Source organism: Aquila chrysaetos, chromosome 1 (assembly GCF_900496995.4).
Source record: "Aquila chrysaetos chrysaetos chromosome 1, bAquChr1.4, whole genome shotgun sequence".
In the NCBI taxonomy this organism is placed as follows: domain Eukaryota; kingdom Metazoa; phylum Chordata; class Aves; order Accipitriformes; family Accipitridae; genus Aquila; species Aquila chrysaetos.
The window spans coordinates 37,576,596-37,597,976 of record NC_044004.1 but is presented as its reverse complement, the minus strand read 5'-3'; the positions used below and the strand labels follow the sequence as shown (position 1 = coordinate 37,597,976).

The window sequence follows — 21,381 nt, the reverse complement described above, 5'->3', positions numbered from 1 at the left end:
ACATTTATTTATAAATCACAATTTTTGCAGTCAAAATTAAGTGGTTTTCTGTATTTGGTATGAACATAAGGTGCTGGATGAGCAAAGCAGGAAATGGGATACTCCACATCATTTTACCTGGTTTTTACAGGCAGGTTTTGGCTATGTACTCAAAGATTTTTCAGATTAATTCCAGTGCCCTGTCCGCATTTTGGAAAGCTGAATTTTTCTTCCCCCTACAAAGTCTTTCAGCCAGACTTCTCCATTTTTGTTTCATGTTTTGTTTTCTTTCAATGACAACCCGAATTCTCTGGTTAAAAAGCTAGCTTTCAATTTGTGAACTCAAAACGTATTTTTCCACTGATTCCCGTGAGCTACGAGCAAAGAATCTGAAGCTAGCAATAATTGCGTAACTTTCTCACTTCTGACTCTAAAGAAGGAAGAAGGATGATCTGATTTATGAAGACACGGAAAAGTCTACTCTGAATAGAAGCAAGTGTGACTTCAATTGAAGCCTATGGGCTTGGTGATCCCCAGCCCCAGGGAATATTGCTGTGGGAGACTGCTATCCCCCAGGGAAAAAAACTGAGCCCGCAGTCTTGCAAAACATCTGAATCCCACTGCAGGGAAGCCAGGCCAGGAGCACACCACTAAAGGTTGCATTATTATATTTTGAATCTCTGCATAATGTAAGGTGAATGTCTTTTTTTTGTCTCAAGTGAGCAAGATTTTGTCTTTTCTCACCATGTGATAGCATCTTTTCCCAGTTTGATCTCCAGGCAAATTGTTGGAAATAAGTCAGTGACATTTTCCCATTGGAGGTTTTTGTTTGGTTTCACAGACCTCAGGTCCTAAAAAGAAAATAGAAATAATGTCTATTAGTATCCCTGCTAACTACTGCGTGAGTTAGCCTGGGGTGGAAGGAGATGGTGTTTGCATAATACGACAGCAGGATTGTAAGTACACTGTTGCTTCTAGTTTATTCTGTGTGCATAGTTGCCATCATGTGTTTTATGTTATCTTTTTTATTTCTTTTTCTTGTAAAGCAAGATCATAAGTATGTTACCCCAGCAGGTTAAATTTCAATTTACTTTAGCAGTGTTTCTGTACTTTTCTTTTTTCATTTTTCTTTTTAAAATCCCTTTGGAGATAAAGAGGCCACTATTAGGAAGGTTGTTTGCTGAACTAGTTCCACTATAGCTTTTTTCACTGAAGCTGAAATATTTATCTCTGTTTCAGCTTTCATAAGGTGATTAAGCCGTCCTCAACTCAGTCGAAAACCTGCAAAGTTTCATTTTACTCTGTTACTTAAAATGTCTGACTTGTGGATGGCAGCGTCACCATCAGTTTTCCTTGATCCAGGTGAATTTGTTCTCCCAACCTGAGCTCTTTCACCCCATACGCTTTTGTAACTACCTTCCATTAGCTGGTCTCTTATATGGTACCATGGACAAGAAGGCACATAACACTATATGGTATTTAAATTAAACAGATTTTCTGTGCCGTAATATTGACCATGTGTTACATATGTATTGAAGGGGTTAATGGAGGGGTTGCAGGCTGAAGGTGGATAAGTTGGAATGCTTTGAGAATCAATTCCAGCTAATGGAAAAAATGTTTTAAAAGTGAGCTGGTTTGGTTCCCACAGTGAACAACAGAGAGTGGAAACAACACTTAATAAACCCTTCAGAAGTAAATCCTCCGATTTTTCCTTTCACCACCATCTATGTAAGAAATGCCCGCTTTCTTCTCAATGGGCAGTATTTCTTCCTGCAGTGTATTTACCTTACTTTGTTGGGTATCAAGAGAAAGCTCTTTATGTCTTTGGACAAAAAAAATTTGAAAAATGTATTCTGTTCATGTGTCCTCTAAGACTTAAGTTTTATTGACTTTGCACATTTTTGTTTAAACAGCAGGTTGACCAAAAACAACCAACCCTAAGATTCCTTCTCAACTGCCCCTATCTGGTTTCCAGTAAATTGAAGAAGTTTTAACTATATGCATCTTGTTTTACAAAGATAGATGCTGCAAATGAAAATCTCAGTTGTACTTGGGTTATGGGGGAATGTTGCCTCTTCTGATTTTTCTGTGTGTCACCCCCATTTTAAAAATTAAGGCACTTAGAAGATTTGGCAAACATAACCTGTTACTTGTGCAAATAATACATGATTACGTTTGTTGTTGTTGTTTGGGGGGGGGGAGTTACTATATAGTTCTCATGCAGAGTTGAGGGGCTTACAGTAAAATTTTTGCATTGCTAATTAAGATGATTATATACAGATTTAAATTAAGGAAGATTTTTTTTGTTCTATTGTTAAATCTCACTGAAAAATCCAAACTTTATTTTGCATTTGAGAATTGGCATGATTTTAAATGCAGGGCATATTTGTTGTGAACCATGAACAGTCTTTATGAAACCTGAAGAAGATTTGTGAAAACAGCCTGTAATAAAAATCACACATGCTTCATAAAACACTACTTGATAGATATCACTTGCACCATTAAGAACTAAACGACAAAGGATGTAATTTCAGTTCTGGCATGCAATATTAATCGAAAGCCTTTAAAGCATCTTGCTGATGGGAACTATGACAACATGACATTGAAGAATTACGAACTAGAGACATCTATCTTAATCAGATTTTCAAAGTAAATGCCATAAAATAGAAAGTTATTTTATCAATCTTCACAGGGTCACATATCATATAGGGTATATAGCTTTTTAGCTTGTTTATTCCAAAAAAAACAGGGACAAAAAATTCTGCCTTTCAAGTAAGTTTTAAAGTTCAGTTTCATACACTTTACAAAGTTTTTGTGAAAAGGTTGTTAGTAACTGATGGTTTCTGTTTACTGCAGTCAGATTTCTAAAACATTATGGAGAACTGAATTATAAAACAGAGCTGAGCGTGCACAGGTATTATCAGTATGGAGTGGTTGAGGGGAAATACTTTGCTGAATGGATGCGAAATGGAAAGACAAAGTTACAGGTGTACCTTTAACCTGAAGTAACACTGCTGTAGATAGCACATCTGAAAGACACAACTGAAAGATATTGGTAAAAATATTTTTTCTTCAGTTCTTAAATATAGCATTTTTCGTGCATGTTTCATTTCTTTGTTTTCCAGCATATATTTAACTGGTAAAGAACAGCTTCCTTTTACGGTATAGGAAACTATCAACATGTACTTTGTGGTTTAAAATACCAATGTTATGTGTTAGGGACTATCCTACTGCCCTCCAGGGAGCTCCAGCTACTTCTCTACTCTTGTCATCTGGCAGATCATAGACAGACACTGACCATGTGTGCACCATGAGACCATTTTGAGTTTCTCCACAATCAAATAAGTCTGTCTTCCTTTTCACGGCAGAAGTCTTTATTTCTCTTTAAAAAGTAAAATAATGTTGAGATTTAAAGAAAAATATGTAATGTGAATAACAAAATTCAGGTTTTCTTTATCATTTCTTCCAGACTTGGAATGCATAAGGAAAGCAATGCAATCTTTCAGAGCATATCCTGCAGTTAAATTCACTGGTAGTTTCTCACTCCTGGGTAGCTTGACAGGTTGTCAGACCTTACAGGCAGTGTAGTGATGGGGAGACAAACATTGGCCCACTTTGATCAAGCTACTTGTATGACTTTTTCCCATTTTATATTATAATAGTATACACACACACATACACAAGATGCATGTCTTGATCAAAGTGTCCTTGTCACTTCTCCACATTCTTGTCAGCACGTAACTAGCACAGAAGCACAAAGTGCTTCAAGAGGAATTCAGCAGCAGTGGCTGCGGGTTAATTCTGTTCCCATCTGTATGTCCATTAATTGTAAAGCAAGCAGAAAAGGACAGTGCAGGCCGACAACAAATCAGAGTGGGAGGGCTCTCCTGTGGTGGTAGGCACTGTGTCACCTCATTCCTGGGGCTGAGTGTGTGGTTTGGATCCTTAAAGCAGTTGGCAGGGCAGAGCCAATTTGGACATGGATAAGATTAAACAAATACTTCGGATTAACTACAAAATGAGCACATACAGCAAGTTATCTTGGATTGCCACTATAGCTTGTAGTAAATGATCAGAAAGGTGTACTCTTGTACACCTTGGCAGAAAAAGTACACTGAAGCACTGGTTCATTCAAAAGACAGATCTGCCTAATTGCAAATGAACACTTAAATACACAATTTTTCTCTAAACCCATAACCTTATTTTTGTTTTCATTAATTAAATACAGCTTCTCATGAAAGGTGTTCCCAGACCAGACACTTCTGGAGTGAATGGTTTTACTTGCCTGCAGAATCACTGAAGTCCTGGCCGTAGCGGTACAGGTAGCCTCTTACCCCCTCATAAGCAGGGACCTAAAAAAAAAAACTCATTTGGGAGCTCTAGGAATAATTAAGCCAATAATACCTACTTTCTTCAATTTGCAGGGATTTCCAAGGTAAATCCCACTTCTGCTTACAGTACTTTTGGAGATACATCCATTAATTAGGTAAAATTTCAAGTCCACCAAAGTGTTTTATGGAGGAAATCAAACCAGTTCTTATGGAAATTACTTTTGACTGCTAGCAATCAAGGGCTAGCAGAGGAGGGACCAGTGACCTGGAAACAAAAGGTTATCTTTTTTGTTACCAGTTTACTAAAATATTCAGTCTACTCCAGCTGCTTACTTCTGGTATGTATTGTGGATATTTCCCTTACCATGGCAGAGACTCTTCTAAAGCGAGAGGAAGAAAGGAGCAACCTCACTAGAAGGAGTTAAGACTCTCACAGACATAGATACTGAATTACTTTATGTTCACATTTGAAATGTTTATATCACAATGGAAGTCTTTGCTTTTGTGTTTGTCATGGAAACTCAATGTTAACGTTAATTATACACTACTAAAAAGCCAAATCCTTATCAAATGGAAATCACCTCTTTTTCCTAGATGAGTAGCTAGCTGGCAGGTCTCAGTTTTCTGTCTGTTATAGAAAGGCTATCACACAAAATGTGCAACAAATTACCTTTTTTCATGGATACTTGGTCTGCTTTTCTCCTTCTGTATTAACCCCTTTCCCCCAAATGGCAGTAGTTATTGTAAATATCTCTCTCTCTCCTTACTTTTTACTGTCACACGTGCATTTTCCTGTATTCTTTCTTACGCTGTTCAAATTCTGTAACAATTAAATGATAATATTAATTAAATGTAAATTACATTTTGAAAAAGAAAAGAGAAAAAGGGTTTGTGAAAGGCTACAAAGTGCGTATAATTTACCTCTACAATTGAAATGGCTGCTTTGCTTCACTGTGGTTCCCTAGGGTAAATAACAATTTAAATGTGTTTTGAAAAATTCATGTAACTGTAGTAAGACAGCTTTCTACCCGATTTCTTGTGACTTTTCCAAGTTCTGTACATATGTTCGCATGCATAATTATCTGATGCTGACTTATGCAGCAAATGCCTCAAAAATGTGGGGCTTTTTTTGCTCTACCTGAACAACTTGAATGCACAGGCTGGTTGCTGGGCCAATTTACATTTGCTTCTTGCTGCAGAAATCTCCTCTTTAAGATGAATGGGATTGCTCTACAGTCATTAATGTCTAGACCGAACAAGAAAGTTTTAATTAAAACTTCCCATTTTTAGACATAAGCCCACCTGTACCCATACCTGCTTATTTTTAGTGTAAACCAGACATTCGCATTTAGATTAAATCAATCAGGATAGCATTTAAAATCCAATTTAAAGCAAAGCAACTGTAGCCTTCTGCAATAGCTTTTAAGTGTTTCAACACAATTACACTTTATCAGATTTGAATGCTCTTTCTTCTTCCTGATAGTCTGTAAGAAGGAAGGTTCTAGTAAGTGATTTGTTGTGAGGGTCCTGGCCAAGTCCCAGGACTGCTGATCTTTTCATTAACCAAGGTAAGAACTGATCCCTCTAGGATTCCCATTTTTCAACAAGGTGATTGATAGAGAGGAAGGAGGAGTTAAAGGGTCTCGATACTAGCCATTGTGGCACATGCAGGAGTATTTTCACCAGGAGTAATCTCCAGTGTTGCAGAGATCATGAAGTATGTGTCCGTGTCATAAAACTCACACTGTCTTTATCAATTCCTTAATTATGAAAAGTAAAAAACCAGTACTTTTCTGGCTGTGATGCTGATTTCCTAGGAGACCTGTGTGAATCCCTTAACATATATGCCTCAGTTTCCCTGCATGTGCAATGAGAATGTTTTCATAGTGTCACAGGGATGTCGCGAGGCTTAGTTACTACGCAAGACTGATAGCTTTGTGTGAAAGTCACAGTAATACTGAAAACTGTTCTTTAGCTATTAACTCCTTTAAAGAGGAGTGAAAAAAGGGAATCTGGCTCCAGCTTAAGAACAGCATTCAAAACACGACTGTTGTGATGATTGTATCCTCACAAATCAGTGGTGCAAGATTGAAGTTTCTGTTAGAAATTGCGTGGCAGTTGCAAGAACTGTGGATTCAGGAAATCTGGCAGGTTGAAGAAGACATTGTAAGAGCAGTCCTCAGTGATCTCTCATTCAGAACGGCAATATAAGACTGAGGAGATTTAGAGGAATATAGATTTTAGCTCTATTGATTTATGGAAAATCTAATCTTGTTAGGCTCAATTCTACCTGTAGCTCTTGCACAATTAGAAGAGGAATAAATCATTCTAGATTTTTCAGGCATTTGTGACTCTGTGGGCGCTGTAGATTCTCTGCCAAGTGAAGCCACCCTCAGACACTAGAAAATGTCACCCGGGAGCATCCTATGGAGAGAGACAGTGGGCTTCCAGGATGTGTGCTCTTTGCAAAGTTGCACTTGCTATGCTCTTCTAGCTCCCTTCTAGCCTGCATCTCACGGTTACAAGCTCATCCCGCAACTCTTAATTTATTTTATATGTTACTCTCTAGTTTCAGTGTCAGTAATATTTATACGTTATATAGTAGAAGGGCTTTGTAGGTTCATAGTAAATTTCTGGGGTAATAATCTAAATCCCAAACAGTGGCCTGAGTAGCTGGCCTATGGGCTGAGGAATACAGTTTCACTCCTCCAGCATGTTACTGGTGTACTTACTAGATCTATGCATTTATTTGGGGAGTGCATAAATATCCTTTACAGAGCCTTTACTATGCCTCTTCTTGCTGGTAGAGTGTGTGGGAAGGTCTGATGTCTACCTGAAACAAGCCTGCAGGCCTGGCATAGTCCCCTTATGCGGACCCTCCTTTGTGCAAGAGAAAAACATTGTTTTATCTTCTGCTTTTGTCTTCAGCAGAGGATGGTGCAAGATCTTCAGTACTAAAAATGATAGATTAAAAGATTTATTTTCAGCTGAGATTTTAAATGAGAAGAAAAATTAATGAAGAAGAGGGAAGTCAGAATAACATCTCAGCCGGTAGGAGCTGCAGAGGAGGATGGTGTTGCACTGATCATGGCAACACTGTTCAACAAGGCTAGGCAGGTAGGAGAGTCAAAAAAGGGAATAACAAAGACAAAAAGTCAGGTCCTTAAGACAATTTTGATTAAGTAATTTATCTGATTAAAAATAAATTAATGAAAATTATTTCATTTCATTTGTAAATTTTTTCTGTTGTTTAATCATTTATACATGGATATTTACACATGTATATGTATAACTATTTACACAGACACGTGTGTGCATATATATTTATATATACACATACACCTATATATTATAAAATACAGGGCCACGGTTAAGTCTGCACCAGTTGATAAATAGCTTGTAATCTAAATCAGATAAAATTTTAAGTAGACATGGGAAAAAAGTCTTTGCTAGTGTTAGTCTGTTAACTTTCCTGTAGCTGGCTTGTTGAAATGTGGCTTGAAGCCCTTGATAGCGATTGTAATCATATGCAATGACACCCTTTGTGTCAGTGTTGGTAAAGACAAAGCTGAGCAGTTGTATCCTTCCTGGATACAATGTATTAGAGATTTGGTGTTGAAAACCTTATTGGCAATGTAAATGCTGTCATTATTTTAATGACAGATTCAGCATTGCTGTAGTTTGTGACAACAGCTGTACTGACCACAAAAGATAACTGGAAAGGAGAATGGGGTTCTCGGAAAGGAAATTATTCTGAAGGCTGGATTTTCTGTTTAAGCTTAGCACGTCTATTCCTTAAGATTCTCAAATTTTCTTATGTTCATGACATGAGAAATTACTCACTGTTAAGTTATTTTTATAGTAGTCATCTGTAAGTTATTAAAAACATCTGTTTCAACAGAAATACTTTTCCTGTGTTCTCTGTACTGAGGTATTATTATTGGGTTTGTAACAATTTGCAGTTATAACCAGTTCCAAACAGAGAATTGCTTATGAAGATCAAACAACTAATTTAAAAACAACGTGAAAGCATTTACATTGTGAGCAAAGTGCAGGCCCCTGTATCTTCTGCTCTGCCTAAGACTTGTATTTATATTAATAAGTATGTTCTACTACATTAGTTTAGGAAATAGATTGCAATTTGAGTTACATTTTTAAGTGTCATTGCTAAATCATGATAAATGAAGTATTTTGAGGTTTTTTAAATTTTGTGTTTGTTGTGTTGTATGGCAAGGTTTGTCTTCTATTTATGACTTATTTACTACTGATTATACAGAACAGATTGTTAAAACCTAGCATTGATGGAGGTATTTGATTGTGGGGTTTGCTGTTTTGAGGTTTTGGTTTTAAGCTTTATGGCTGTTGTATGCTTTGGTTAAGTCAAAAAATATTTCCTTTTGTTTTGATGGCCGACTCTCTGATCACCTGTGACTTACTCCAAACTGTAGTTATATTGCATAGTGTGAAATTGGAAAATCTGTTCTGTGTGTGTTCTAATGGATGTGACGGTCATTAAGTATATGAGTCTTCTGACGTTGTAATCAGATGTGATTCAGTCTGTTAAATATCCATGAAGCAACATCTGCTTCACAGAGTGACCTTCTGCTAAAGAATACTTAGCATCTATTAGCAGATCATAGTGCAGATCTGCCTTATTTGAAATGCACTAAACTAGAGTAGTCTACTGCTGTTTAGCAACTAGCTTGTAATAATTTATTGCAGTTAAATAAAGCTTAAAAAACTCCATTAAATAATTATAGGGATTATATGCATTTCGAAAACCTTTGTGTTCTGCTGAAATTACCCATTTAATTTCAGGGTTGGTTTGTTAAAAAAAGCTGAAATCTAAAGGCACATTAGGGGATCTGTCAGATGCTATTTTCTGTAGGTGTTAATAAAACCAGATTAAAAAAAAAAACTGAAACAAATTAAAACCAAAAGCAATTTTACCATCTGTTGTATATTAATTAGAACTTTGTGTATCAAGGGTAAACTTGCTCTTAGAGAATGTCACTGAATGTCTGCTAATAGAATAGTATGCAAATATATTAGATGATAGGATTATGTTGAATTTCTCATTCTGTTTTGGTTGTAGCAAATGCTAAGATGGTGTATAACGAACTTTAATTTTCTTTCTTCTTAGAACAACCTCCAAATAACCAAGGCCAGTCGACCCTGCAGCCTTTGCCACCTTCTCACAAGCAACATTCAGCACAGCATCACCCATCCATCACCTCACTTAACAGAAACTCACTGACAAATAGGAGGAATCAGAGTCCGGCCCCGCCGGCTGCTTTGCCCGCCGAGCTGCAAACCACACCTGAGTCAGTCCAGCTGCAGGACAGCTGGGTCCTTGGCAGTAATGCGCCACTGGAAAGCAGGTAATTACTTAGGCACTACTACAGACTGTGGCACTTCTAAAGAAAACATTTAGCTTGATGAAAGATGACCAGCAGCTAATACTTCCCCTCATTCAGGAAACAAACCCGAAAACTTTTCAGTACTAAAAAAATCTATTCTATCTCTAAAATACACAATGACACTCTTTTCCCTTGCAATGCCTATTGCAAAGTAATTGGACTCAGAGAGTATATTAATTTTTCCAGACAAGCATTTTCCTTCCTGTTCATAATCTGTCACTTCTGACTGTTGGAAGAAATTTCTTGCCTTGCATGCCAGATACGTTGTGTGTCAAATACATATTGCCATACAGATAGAATGTCAAGGAACTTTCAGTAATACTTTTTAAGTCTTGTACTTCGTCTCTTTAAAGAAATAACCATGTGAGGCTATATTAAAGTTGCCTAGGATTTGGTGAGACGAAGGAACTCAGTTCTGGTATAATAATAAATTTGTCCTCAATTCTTTTTTGTCTTCTAGAATTGATAACTGGCTCTAGGAAAGAAGCAGCTAATATAAAGGGTGACACTAGCTTCTTGAGATGCAGAATGATGTATAATGCAGAATGATCTATAAAAAAATTGTATAGGACTTATTGGCACAGATCTGAATTTACCTACAGTGATTAATTAATACTCATGTTACACTCACTCAGCACTAATTTTTTATTAACGAAAGCCATAATACTCCAATTTAGTCATCAAACTGAGCATTTATAACTACATTGAAGCTGACACTAATTCTTGAAAATGTTTATGAAATCCCTTCGGTTCATTCTTTGAATCCCTTTAAATTATGTTTTGTAACGACGTAAAGATAGTCCAGCTGATTTTGACTAATGTAAAACATACATGACCTTAAGGTTCTCTATTAGGTAGTTTTGTCCCCATACATGTTTCAGGCAACTCTTCTGCCGGGCTGCTGGGAATGGCTATTCCTTTCCTTAGTTTTCTTGGACCCTCCTGTGTTGCTTATTTGACATAGACACTGCGGAACAGGATTCCACTGAAGGGATTTCATCATCATACTGAGACAAATTAGTACATTAAGAAAGATTTTTCTTACAGAACAAGTAAGTTTGTAGTGGGAATAAGATGTTTGACGTTTTCCAGACACTGGTTAATATTCAGTAGATGGGTAAGGTCTTTGATGGTTGCTACTATTGCCGTATATGTTTTTATTGTGTTTATAAAGAAAAAGACATAGGAGTTGAATGAGAATACCATTTCCAACCTGGAGTAAATGTTTTCTGCCAAGTAGAGTCTTTTCATCTTTTAAATGTTCCTGATGAAAAGCTAAGGGTATTCGAGTGTTCAAGTTTTGAACACTTGTGAATGAGCTGAAATGTGAAAATTTCACATAAAAACTGACAGAGAGCCCTACTGTAGTTTCTGTAATAGTCTCACTTGGTTGGAACTCTGGAGGTGAAGAACCCATCTTATTTGTCATTGATTTTTCCCTTTTTGGTTAAGGTTCCCTGCTGAGTGTGATTCTTAAGCTCAGTTTCAACTATATTAACAACATCGTGATAGGTCTCTTCCTTCGTCCTTTTCTCAGCCTAAAAGAAAGTTTATTTCCTCACTGGCATTATTTTAGCTTGTGCTCATAGTCAGCTTCCTCCCCTCCTTTTTTTTAAATCTGTCTTAGGTGATGGCCATTTAGAGGTACAGAATGTGAATGTCAGCATATATACATAGCTATCTTTCTATCTCTATAGGCTCATATTGGTGATGGGTGGCATAAAAATGACATACAACTTGCTGTCATATATAGCTGGATAGTGAATAGGCTGTTTTTGTGTATGTGCATGTAGGTGAGAGAGATGTATTTGCAAAGCCTGAGGGAGATTTTAGTCCCTATCATTTTGCAGTAGTAATGGAAGTGCCTTCGAAATATATATTTCGTAATACTGGATTCAGTTGTATATTTAATAGAATACTCTGCAATTTGGCTCTGTGTAGAGTTAATACTTTTGTGTAAAGCATTGCTGTTACTGGTTAAATGGATGAACTGTGAGGTGATGTCCAACAGAAATTCCAATTTATGTTTTTTTAAACATAGAAAGACTCTTTGCTTAAAATTTTATGAGGGCCTAAAACTGTAACTTGGATTACATCAGTGCTTCTTTCACCTTTGATGCCATCTTTAAATGACAATGAGGTTACTGAGCAGTGGCAGAAATTGTCTTCACTCTACTGGGGCTCCGTAAAATCTACATTTAAAAAAAAAAAAGCAAGACAGTAAGAAAATATTTTCTGCAGATTTCCTGCAGAATGCAGAACCTTTTCATTGGACATTTAATGATCTTTACTGTTTGACTCTTCCCCAACCTGCTGGGGGTTAGGTTCAGCTGTAGAAGCAATAGATCTGCTGGAGAAGCCAGTACCATAGTACACTACTAACTTTTGAAGAACTAAAAAAGCAGGACTATATTGGATAACTTTCCATTTTGTTCTTTGAATTACCAGTTGGACAGCCAAAACCATGTAAATACAAGACTACATGTGAGGTGTCTGAATATTATAAATTATGATTAAGTAATTAAATATTAGTAGGGATTTTTATTATCATTGGTCTTTAAGTTTTTATTCACCTACTAGTTTTAGTAACGAGCACCAGGATCATTGGTTGCATTCTCATGGCTTTACGTTCTAGTAGGATCTAAACTACTTATAATTAAAAATACTTAGTAAATCAGTTCTTTAAATGCTTTCTCTGTTAAATATTTGAGTGTGCAGAATTTTTTGAATGCGCAATCAGTTAGGTATGTTAGGGATGTGCAGAGGAAAAGTATGTTAGAATTTGTAAATTTGTTGATCAAAGTAAGCTGGTAGCATCTCTTAGTGTGTTTCTCAGGCAATATTTCATTAATTTTAGGCATTGAATGTCTGAGATAAATTTGTCAGCAAGGGGAAATTTCCATAGTCCAGTCAAGGAATAAATCTCTGAGAATATTATATAATTTTATTCAGAATCTGTGCTAATGTGTCAGTGAATCAGAGAAGAGCTTTGCTTTTTCTTACTTGATTTTCTGTATAAAATACCTCGGGTTTTTTGAAAGATGGCTATATTTTGTATGATGGACTCTGAATTTTTAATAGAAACTAACCAAGAAACTAACGTGTTTTTCATAGCCTATACTGATACTGCTTAGTCTTCTCTTCCCCTAACTTATACTTAAAAATAGAGTGGATAGGAACATTACCGTGTTCGGTTACTTATCTACTAATTTTACCGAGAAGAAAGAGTTGGTTGAAGAAATACTTGATGGCTGGAAAATACTTCAGCATTTTGAAGGATTTAATTAAAGTACTAGAATACCTCAGAAGTGGTACAGACAAAACAATTCCTAGAATGTGTTACTTCAAAAGCATTCTGCAAGCTTGATCCAAACTTCATTTTAGAATGTCAAGATTTTAGAAACTCCTGAAGCGTGATGAACGTACCCATATGTCTTTATTGGGGTGGATTGCCAATGAAGCTAGCGCCTTCAGTATTGATTAAGGTGTGGAAAGGGTGTTGATAGTTTCCAGGGAAGTCTTAAATCAATTTGTGTAGAGGCTGATTGATTGTCTGCAAAAGCACAGTGTTGTTGTAGGTTAAAGTCTGCTCAAAGCAGCTATTTTACACATTCCACCTACTAAAACAGTGCCTGGTTTAATCAAATTCAGAATTGTTCCTTGCTGTAAGTCTTTCAGGTTTTCACACATGGACTTGATTAGACATATTACTTATATTGAGAAGGCATGGTACAAAATAAAGGTAGAAACTGGGGACGGAGTTCAAGGCCTGCTCTTCCGAAGACCCCATGTATCATTGTGGGCATGCCACATTGCTGGTCTGGAAGTTGAGGAAACAGGACTCTACTTTACTTAGATTGCTGAGAGCATGAATGCGTTTTTAAGGATCGGCATACCGTAATTATGGGGTCAGTATATACACACGTCAGACACGTTCATTAAGTCAAACAACCAGTATTGTTTTCAAAGACTAAAGTTGAATAACAAAGTTCTGTTTTCTTTTGACATTCTTATGCAGTCGGGTGCTCCCCAAGCATCTGTGTTTGAATCCTAGCACACAGGGCCCTTATGCTTATAAGCTTCCCTTGGTGTCAACAGTGTCTGTCTTTAGATTTTTGCTTGGTCTCTCTGGCATCCTTCCTGCTCAAAAATCCCTTGCTGTCGCTATGAATACTTGGAATCTGACCACGCTGTGTATTTCGTCCCCTGTCTCTTAGGCAAACACTGATAGTCCAGAATTCAGTAGTATTTGCGCAGTATTCCTTGAGTTTATCGTTCCCCTCTTCAAAGACATGCAGCCATTGAAACAAGCATGGACCGAAATTTTTTTTCCAAAAGTAATCTTTCCTGTTTTACATAGGACAAAAGAATTATGCAGTTCTAAACAAAATAATAGTGCCGTTCCCTGAGAGCGCCAGAGTCTGTGGTCCTTCCTTTCCCTCCCTTGCTGCTGTGAACTGTCAATTTGCAGAACAGGAGATCTCCACTCACTCTGGTAGCCAGCCCTCTGCGTATTTTCTGGCTGACTGGCTGTGCAAGAGAGCCAGCGAGGGACTGTCTTTTAATAGTCTCAGTTCACTTTGATTCCTTCATCTGTGGTCCAGCCTCATCAAGTAAACAACATACCCCACTATGCACTGCTCAGTCCTTAAGCCTGTCTTGCCACAGAGAGCAGCCAGGTATTTTATTCAAGGACTTGCACATAAATAAGGGATTACCAAAGGGTAGTGACCACCTAATGGTAGCCTTGTAACACCACGTCTTCACGTTACAATCCAGCATGTAGTTCAAAGGACAGCATGGAAGGCAGATAAATCGCACATTCAAAATGCAGTTGCAGTTTTGCACATCTGTGGAAAAAGAAAGTTATGAACAGAATTAGTATATTCTTTTTGTGGGATCATCCCATTCTTTAATTTGAAATTGCCACTCTAATTTCATCTTTTTGTATCTTTGTGTATAGAGAATTAGGAAATCAAGCAGTCCTTGCAAATGGTCATGACAGCCTTATAGAGATGGATGTGTTTTCTCCAACATATCACGATAGCAGTTATGGGTATGTGACTCTAAGTGTTTGCATGATGCTAACTGTTGACACAGAAGACAAAATGTGATTTTAAAAAAGTTTTATTACACTAGTCAAAAACATCTGGGACAGACTTCCTCATCTTTATATCTGATTTTTAAAAATTATACTTTAAATAATTTGTCATACTGACTCATGGTAAATACAAAATGGTAAACTTTGACTGCCAAATCTTGGTTGCTTTCACTTAAGAAAGTAAGAGTGCAGTTGAGGTTGTATTAATTCTCTATGGCCTGATTCTGCAAGCTGTTGCAAACTATTTGCATGATTACACATTTGCCAGATCTGATCCTTAGTTTGTAATATATTTACTACTTAGCAAATGTTTGTTTTAGAAATATTATGACATATTAATATAGCATAAGGAATGACCAATCAAAGAAGTTAAAAAGAATTCTATATCTAATCTGTAATATTTTTTACCAGCTAGTTTGAAATTGAAACTGCTGATAAATACACAACTGGAGGCAGAGACTTCTGTATAAATGAATATTTCAATTTGTTTAAATAAAATTTTTATTATAGAACTGTTCCATATCTACTTAACTTTGTCATTAATATCTGTCTTATATTTGAACTATGTTTTGGCATTCTTATGCCAAATCAGTATACTTGGTTTCTGATCCACACAAAAAAAACCCTGACAAAGCAGTACCACTTCTAATGAGTTCCAGCCTGTTAATCAGCACAGTGTGCTAAATTCTAGTAAAGAATTATTAATCATAAATTTTCCTTTTCTTTTTGTGTTTATACTATGGTAAAAATCAGAGCTTTATGTCCAAATTCTGTTTTGCTAATTGTAACTCTTAATGTTATAAAAGGCATAAGGTGCTATTTGATTAAATTAGGAGATCTGCATCTGCCCATTAATAACTAATTAATCTGTAAAATATATTGACACTGTACATTGATCTGCTTCATGTTCCAAAAACTCTTAAACTTTCACTTAGCCACAAATTAAAATCAACAGCAGGAGAATGTTATTTTAAATTCAATTAGTTAATCATTATCAGCAAACTCAAAGATCCTGCAGATATTTACCAGAAGACCCTAATATATTTTCTTTAAAGTAAAAATGTAAGCATACTGTATTAAAAAAGAACAAAACCAAACGTTACTACTGTTCCTTGTAGACCAATTACCATTCAATACTGATTGAAATGCATAATTGCTGAAGTAGTGTTAATAGAATCATGCCTGGTTTATGCTTTATATGTTTGTAATGAGACCACCAAATGCAAGTATTTTGCAAACGGGCTATGTTATATGAAATTCCTGTTAGTTGACACTAATTCAGGTAACAATACAATGAAATTTATCTTGTTTGTAATCCCTTCATTTTTAAAATTATGCTAGCAGGGATCATCTCCTGGTGTGAAAGTGGTCCAGAGATAATAACACATCAGTTCCAAAGCATAATAGATTTGAGACTACAACATGCTATCAGCATGCAGATTCAGTTTATCAACCTCACTACCATACTGTGTCACAGCTAGAATCATTATATATTTGTTTCTTTGTTTTCATGTCATGCGTGCGTTACATTATGATATACTATTTCTTAGTTTGTATGGCTTATGGAGAGAATATCAATCTAATGAACTTGACAATTTTGGTGTTAATAATGATAATAGAAATAGACATTTTGCATAGAAACTGTAGTGATTCATAGGCCTAGACCTAAGAATAGTCATTTATAGCTTTGAGAGATTTGTGCACAGTGCATTAATTATCATAAGGCAGCTGGAAATCTCAAAGTATTTTAATGGTATCTATTGTTGGCTTTACTTGGTACCACTATTCTTTTTTCTAATATGTAAACATATGTTAGTGTACATGTTGACAAATCAGCTTAGTTTGAAGTAAAAAGTCTGTTTTTCTTTTACCTAACTTGATAGTCCTCTCCCCAAGTTACATAAATGTCAAAATCTGAAAAAAAAGTAAGATTCACTATCAGCAAATGACTGTATTTATATTTCTTATAGATAAAGCTTCCTAGCATTTTCTGTTTCTATAGAATCTCCTCATTTTCTGAAAATTTCATACTTTTTCAGGGTTGAGTTTGAAAACTTCCTCTTGTAGTTAACTAAGAATTCTTTGCAAGGGGGTTGGCTGGGGTTTTTTGTCATCTGTTGGGGAACAAGTTCAGGAGGGCTGACGTTAAAAGAGGTCAGGTGGTTATAAGGACATAGTGAATTAAATTTAAGAGTGGAAGAAGCCAGGAGTGTAGAGTGGCACAGGGGAGAAAACTGGAAATGACTGGGCACAAAAGGGGTAGGAGTGGGTGTGCAAATGGGTAGATGGAGTAGTCCAGAAGGAGTAACTGAGAGTGGTTGGTTAGGCAAGGTAGGACTTTGATAAAATGCTAGAGGAGTAGGATTAAAACCAAGATTATTCCTTGTCCTTTACTGCTTGTGATTACTTGTGAAATCCTTTTGAATAGCATGCACCTCATCGCCTATAGGACTGACTCGGGATGATGAGAAGCTTTGGCTGCTGGCATATGCGCTACTAGTGACAGAAGCCAGAAATAATCAAACCAAAGATTTTGTATCTGTGATGGCCTATGCTCATAAGAAGCCTTTCAATGCAATCTCTGAAGTTTCTTCAAACTTACTGAAAAAAATCGCAAGTTAAACAAAAAAACACTTCAGTAAAGATGTCATCAACACCATAAAGTTAAGCACACAAAATTTACAAAATTAAAAGCTAACCTCTTTCTACAGTTGCATGGCTGCAGTTGAGCTTGCCATCCCAGTAAGTGGAGCTCGAGTTGAACCAGAAAGGAATTTTAACAGATTCTGGAGATTCTTTCTGTCACATTCAAACAGGTGAGAAAACAATACCAAACATCATGGCAAAGCAAAGACCTGGATGACTGTATAGTTCCAGCATCTCTGATAATGTTGGTTGAAAAAAGACAAGTCCAGCTCCAAAAAGGCATGTGTGGAAATGAGTACCCTTAAAGATAAAGTGTCACCCTCTTGTGGGCACAAGGCGTAATCCTCTGCCTTGTTGAATCCCTGAATGGTGGTCTCTCAAGTCTACAAATATTGGCATGTTGCATATGAAAGAGTTTACAAGTGTAGTATACAAGTTTTCACCAAGTAACAATAAGGACTGGAAAACAGGAATGAGGGTTGCATCACATGTATATGCACAGTTGCCAAGTTAGTGGTCGTGGCTGTAACTCAGAGGTTATGACAGTGCTGTCACTGTAGTGACATGAATCTGGCTGTTTGAGTGACTGCTCGTAGCGTAGTAGTGGCAGCACAGAGTTCATCACGGGTTATCACAGACTCCGAATTGCAAGAGAACCACAGCTATGGACATCAATAAGTGAGCTAAGGTTCACAGATCCATTATGATGGGAACTTCAGCCTGCTTCCAGCCTGAGGCAGAAACAGATCCTATCAGTCACTGGCAGAATAATACTTCACTTCTTTAACTTCCTTCTGGTTTTACCTCCTTTTAAAATGTCCAATAGCTCAGTCAGGTCTTTCAGCTGCAGATGAAATTTCAACCTTTGTTTCAACTTCTGGATTAATCTTTGGATAAATAATGCAACTCTGAGTCTCTCTTAAACTACATTTGCTTTTTGAAATTGTCTCCATGTGCCTTTTGAGACATTTAGAGCAATTGTTCTCTTTCAGCTTTATGAAGACAGCAAGGGTAGTAAAAGAGATTGGAGGATTTGATTTTCTCCCTGGAAATCTTAACTTATTCAGTGTTCAAGACAGGAACTGGCCAAGATTAGAATACCTCATCTCAGAGACAACTCTCTCTCTCTTTCTATCTTGGTAGGGATATGATACCAGAAGAGCAGAGAACAAGATAAGGAATTGTCATATAAGTTCTTATGCTCACATGAGAATTTCAGTCCTCACTGCAAAATTCGGACACTTTACTCTCTCTTCCTTTGAAGAGAGGAAAACTGGAATAGCATGAACACTGTCACTATCAGAAAGTGCACTAAGGGGATGTCAGGTTCACTCCAACTGCTGCCTACTATAAAAGTGAGTATCACCGACAATATCAAGAGCCAAGTCACTTACTGTAACCTAGATGGAAGTCTGTGTAAGTACTAATCCTCTGAGAGATCCAGAAGAAACCTGTAAGGAGAACGGAGCCACTTGTTATTTTTTCAGCAATACATAAGTCTATTTTCACTCTCCTCTGGAAAGTAGGTAATGGGACAATCCCGCAACAAGGAGTATGAGTAAAATTGTGGCAGGTTTCATTGCTTGCCCACCCAGCACCGTGAGCCAACCTTTGCATCAGATTCTCGTGCTCACTTCGGCAAAGTGTGGCTTGATGTTGTTTGTTTCCCTTGCTCATCTTTACAGAGTAACAGCATAGCAGAGAGGAGCACGAAAGAGCAGGCTCAGCAGAGCCATCTGATTTTACTGGTTCTTTTGATCCTAGATATGCGTTTATATATCACAGAAGTGAACTCCTCCTTCTCCATGAGAGAGAGCAAGCAGCCGGAATCTGAATTTGGTGGAAGAAATAATAAGATGTTTACAGGTGCCCTCTGCATGCTGTAGCACTATATTCTTTCTTATACCACCAAGGAGATGGTGCATTGCAGAGGAAGAGATTTACCCTTGCACACCTGAAGAGACGAATTTGGGGGCTTTTGTCAGTAGCCAGTCCTTCAAGTCACCACGTCCTGGTGGCTTTCACAGTAGATTGGGATATTGTCATGTCTGAATTGCTGTTTGAAGCTTTAGCTGCAGGTTGCTGTGCCTGACTTCTCCAGTCTTTCTCCAGCAGCAGCCAGCAGTGGAGCGGTAACCTGCCAGATGTGAAAGAACATACAAGCAGTAAGGAAGGCAATTGCAACCCTTGCAGTACTTTTTTTCTTTCTTGGCTTTCAGTCTTCAGTTTGTAAAGAAAGTGGGTCCTCAGTGTAAACCCACCCAAATTCAAGCAAGTGTTACCATATGTAAAGTGTTTTTCTGAAATATTTGAATAAGCTGTTAGAAGAGGCTTATCTCCAGTTCCCACAGATGTTTCCTCTGTTTTTGCATATGGATAATAGCTCTACTCTCTTTTCTTTCCCCCAAACTTTGATCATCGTTTGATCTGATGTGATTTTGGAGCTTTTTCCGGGATTATGGTAGTATTAATATCGGCTCTGAGGAAGCGGAAATTCACTTTTATCTCTTCCTAAGCAATTTTTTGATTGCAATTCCGCACAGAAAATAAACTGAGACAAATTTGCAGCATAATGTAGTTTCTGTGCTGGCTTGGGTTTATGTTAAATGCAGCCATATGGTTCTGTGGAAGTCAGTCATAAGCCTGTGCTAAGGGCAAACACCACCAGCTACAAGGTTTCATCTCAGAAGAATGTTAGCAGAAGATGAAGACAGGCATAAAGTGCTCACGGAGAAACAAAAATCCAATTCCTTCTGGAGCCTACTGGGAAAGCTGATCTCATGCATCAGTGAACCAGAGTTCATATGAGACCTAGCCAGTAATTTCTGTTATCTTTTACATCTTCCCTATAATGTCAGTTGGTAGAGATTAATCTTCTCTTTCCATCTGCTTCCTCAACTCAGTGCAAGGAATCAGATTTATTGATGTGATCTATCCATTAGTGAACCAGGCAGAGCTCTCTAATGTCAAGTGGCAGGTGAGGTTCGTGGTCTCACTCAGAGAACCCAGTTCAATCCAGCATGAATAGGGTCTGTCAGCAGAGAGAGAGCACACCAGTCAGTAGATGCAGTGCAACGATTGATTGCGATCTCGGACCACTGATTTTTCCACAGTTAATGGTTTTCTTCTGATTCTGACAGTTAATGTATCTGATAGGGTTTTTGTAAACAAACAAAAAGCACGATACCCATTCCCAGGAGGGAAAAACTCTGCTGGTTTGCATTAAGGAAAGTCAGGGAGAGATAAATACAAAAACTTACATGAGAGAAGTTGGAGCAAACTAAAATAGCTGCAGCTGGATATATTCATCCTCTCTTGAAGTTACTTTCTTAAGATTAATTGATTTCTGTGTATGGAAATGGCAAATATAATGCTAGGTCTTCACACAGAGATAGGCACATGCTATTTCTGCATGTGTCAGTAATGACTATTTGAGGTAAAGAATGAGAGCTCCCAAACCTCTGAAGTCTATTCTGTTTGACTTTCCTATGTCTCTTTGAACCGTCAAAAAAATAAAAAGGTAAAGTTGCAGCTATCCTTGTGTCTTACTTGCTTACTTTGGCCTCATGGTGCTGCAAAACTGCTGTAGAAGGTGCCATTGCACTTCTGAAAAGAAGAATTACTGATTGCTGCTGTCTCCAGATAGGTGCATTATGAATCAGGGCCATTTTTGGACAAAATCTGTTGGTGTTTTTTTTTTTGTTTTTTTTTTTTAGTTCAGGTGAGCAATCGTCACAGCTGTATTCATTCTAAAACAGAATAATTACAGTTTTTATTCCCAGAAATTCAATAATACCATTATATTAAATATCAAAACCAAGTTATTAGGGAGTACTATTGAATTCCAAGCAGAGAAGTCATGTCTCCTGAAGTATTGGTCCTGAGAGGTAAATATGTCACCAAA

General features: G+C 37.2%; 1 protein-coding gene across 9 annotated transcripts in view; it reads left to right on the top strand.

Moving 5' to 3' along the window:
* Positions 1-21,381, top strand: part of TENM3 (teneurin transmembrane protein 3) — a 642,124-nt gene that overhangs the window by 483,654 nt on the left and 137,089 nt on the right. For 5 of the 9 annotated variants that reach the window (XM_029996124.1, XM_029996042.1, XM_029995956.1 and 2 more), the window contains one exon: positions 9,454-9,691. In XM_029996124.1, coding sequence (XP_029851984.1) covers positions 9,454-9,691 — 238 coding nt within the window. Of the gene's footprint in view, positions 1-9,453; positions 9,692-14,693; positions 14,787-21,381 lie in introns of all 9 variants that reach the window. The other 4 variants (XM_030043752.2, XM_030043924.2, XM_030043838.2 and 1 more) reach the window with 1 other exon arrangement.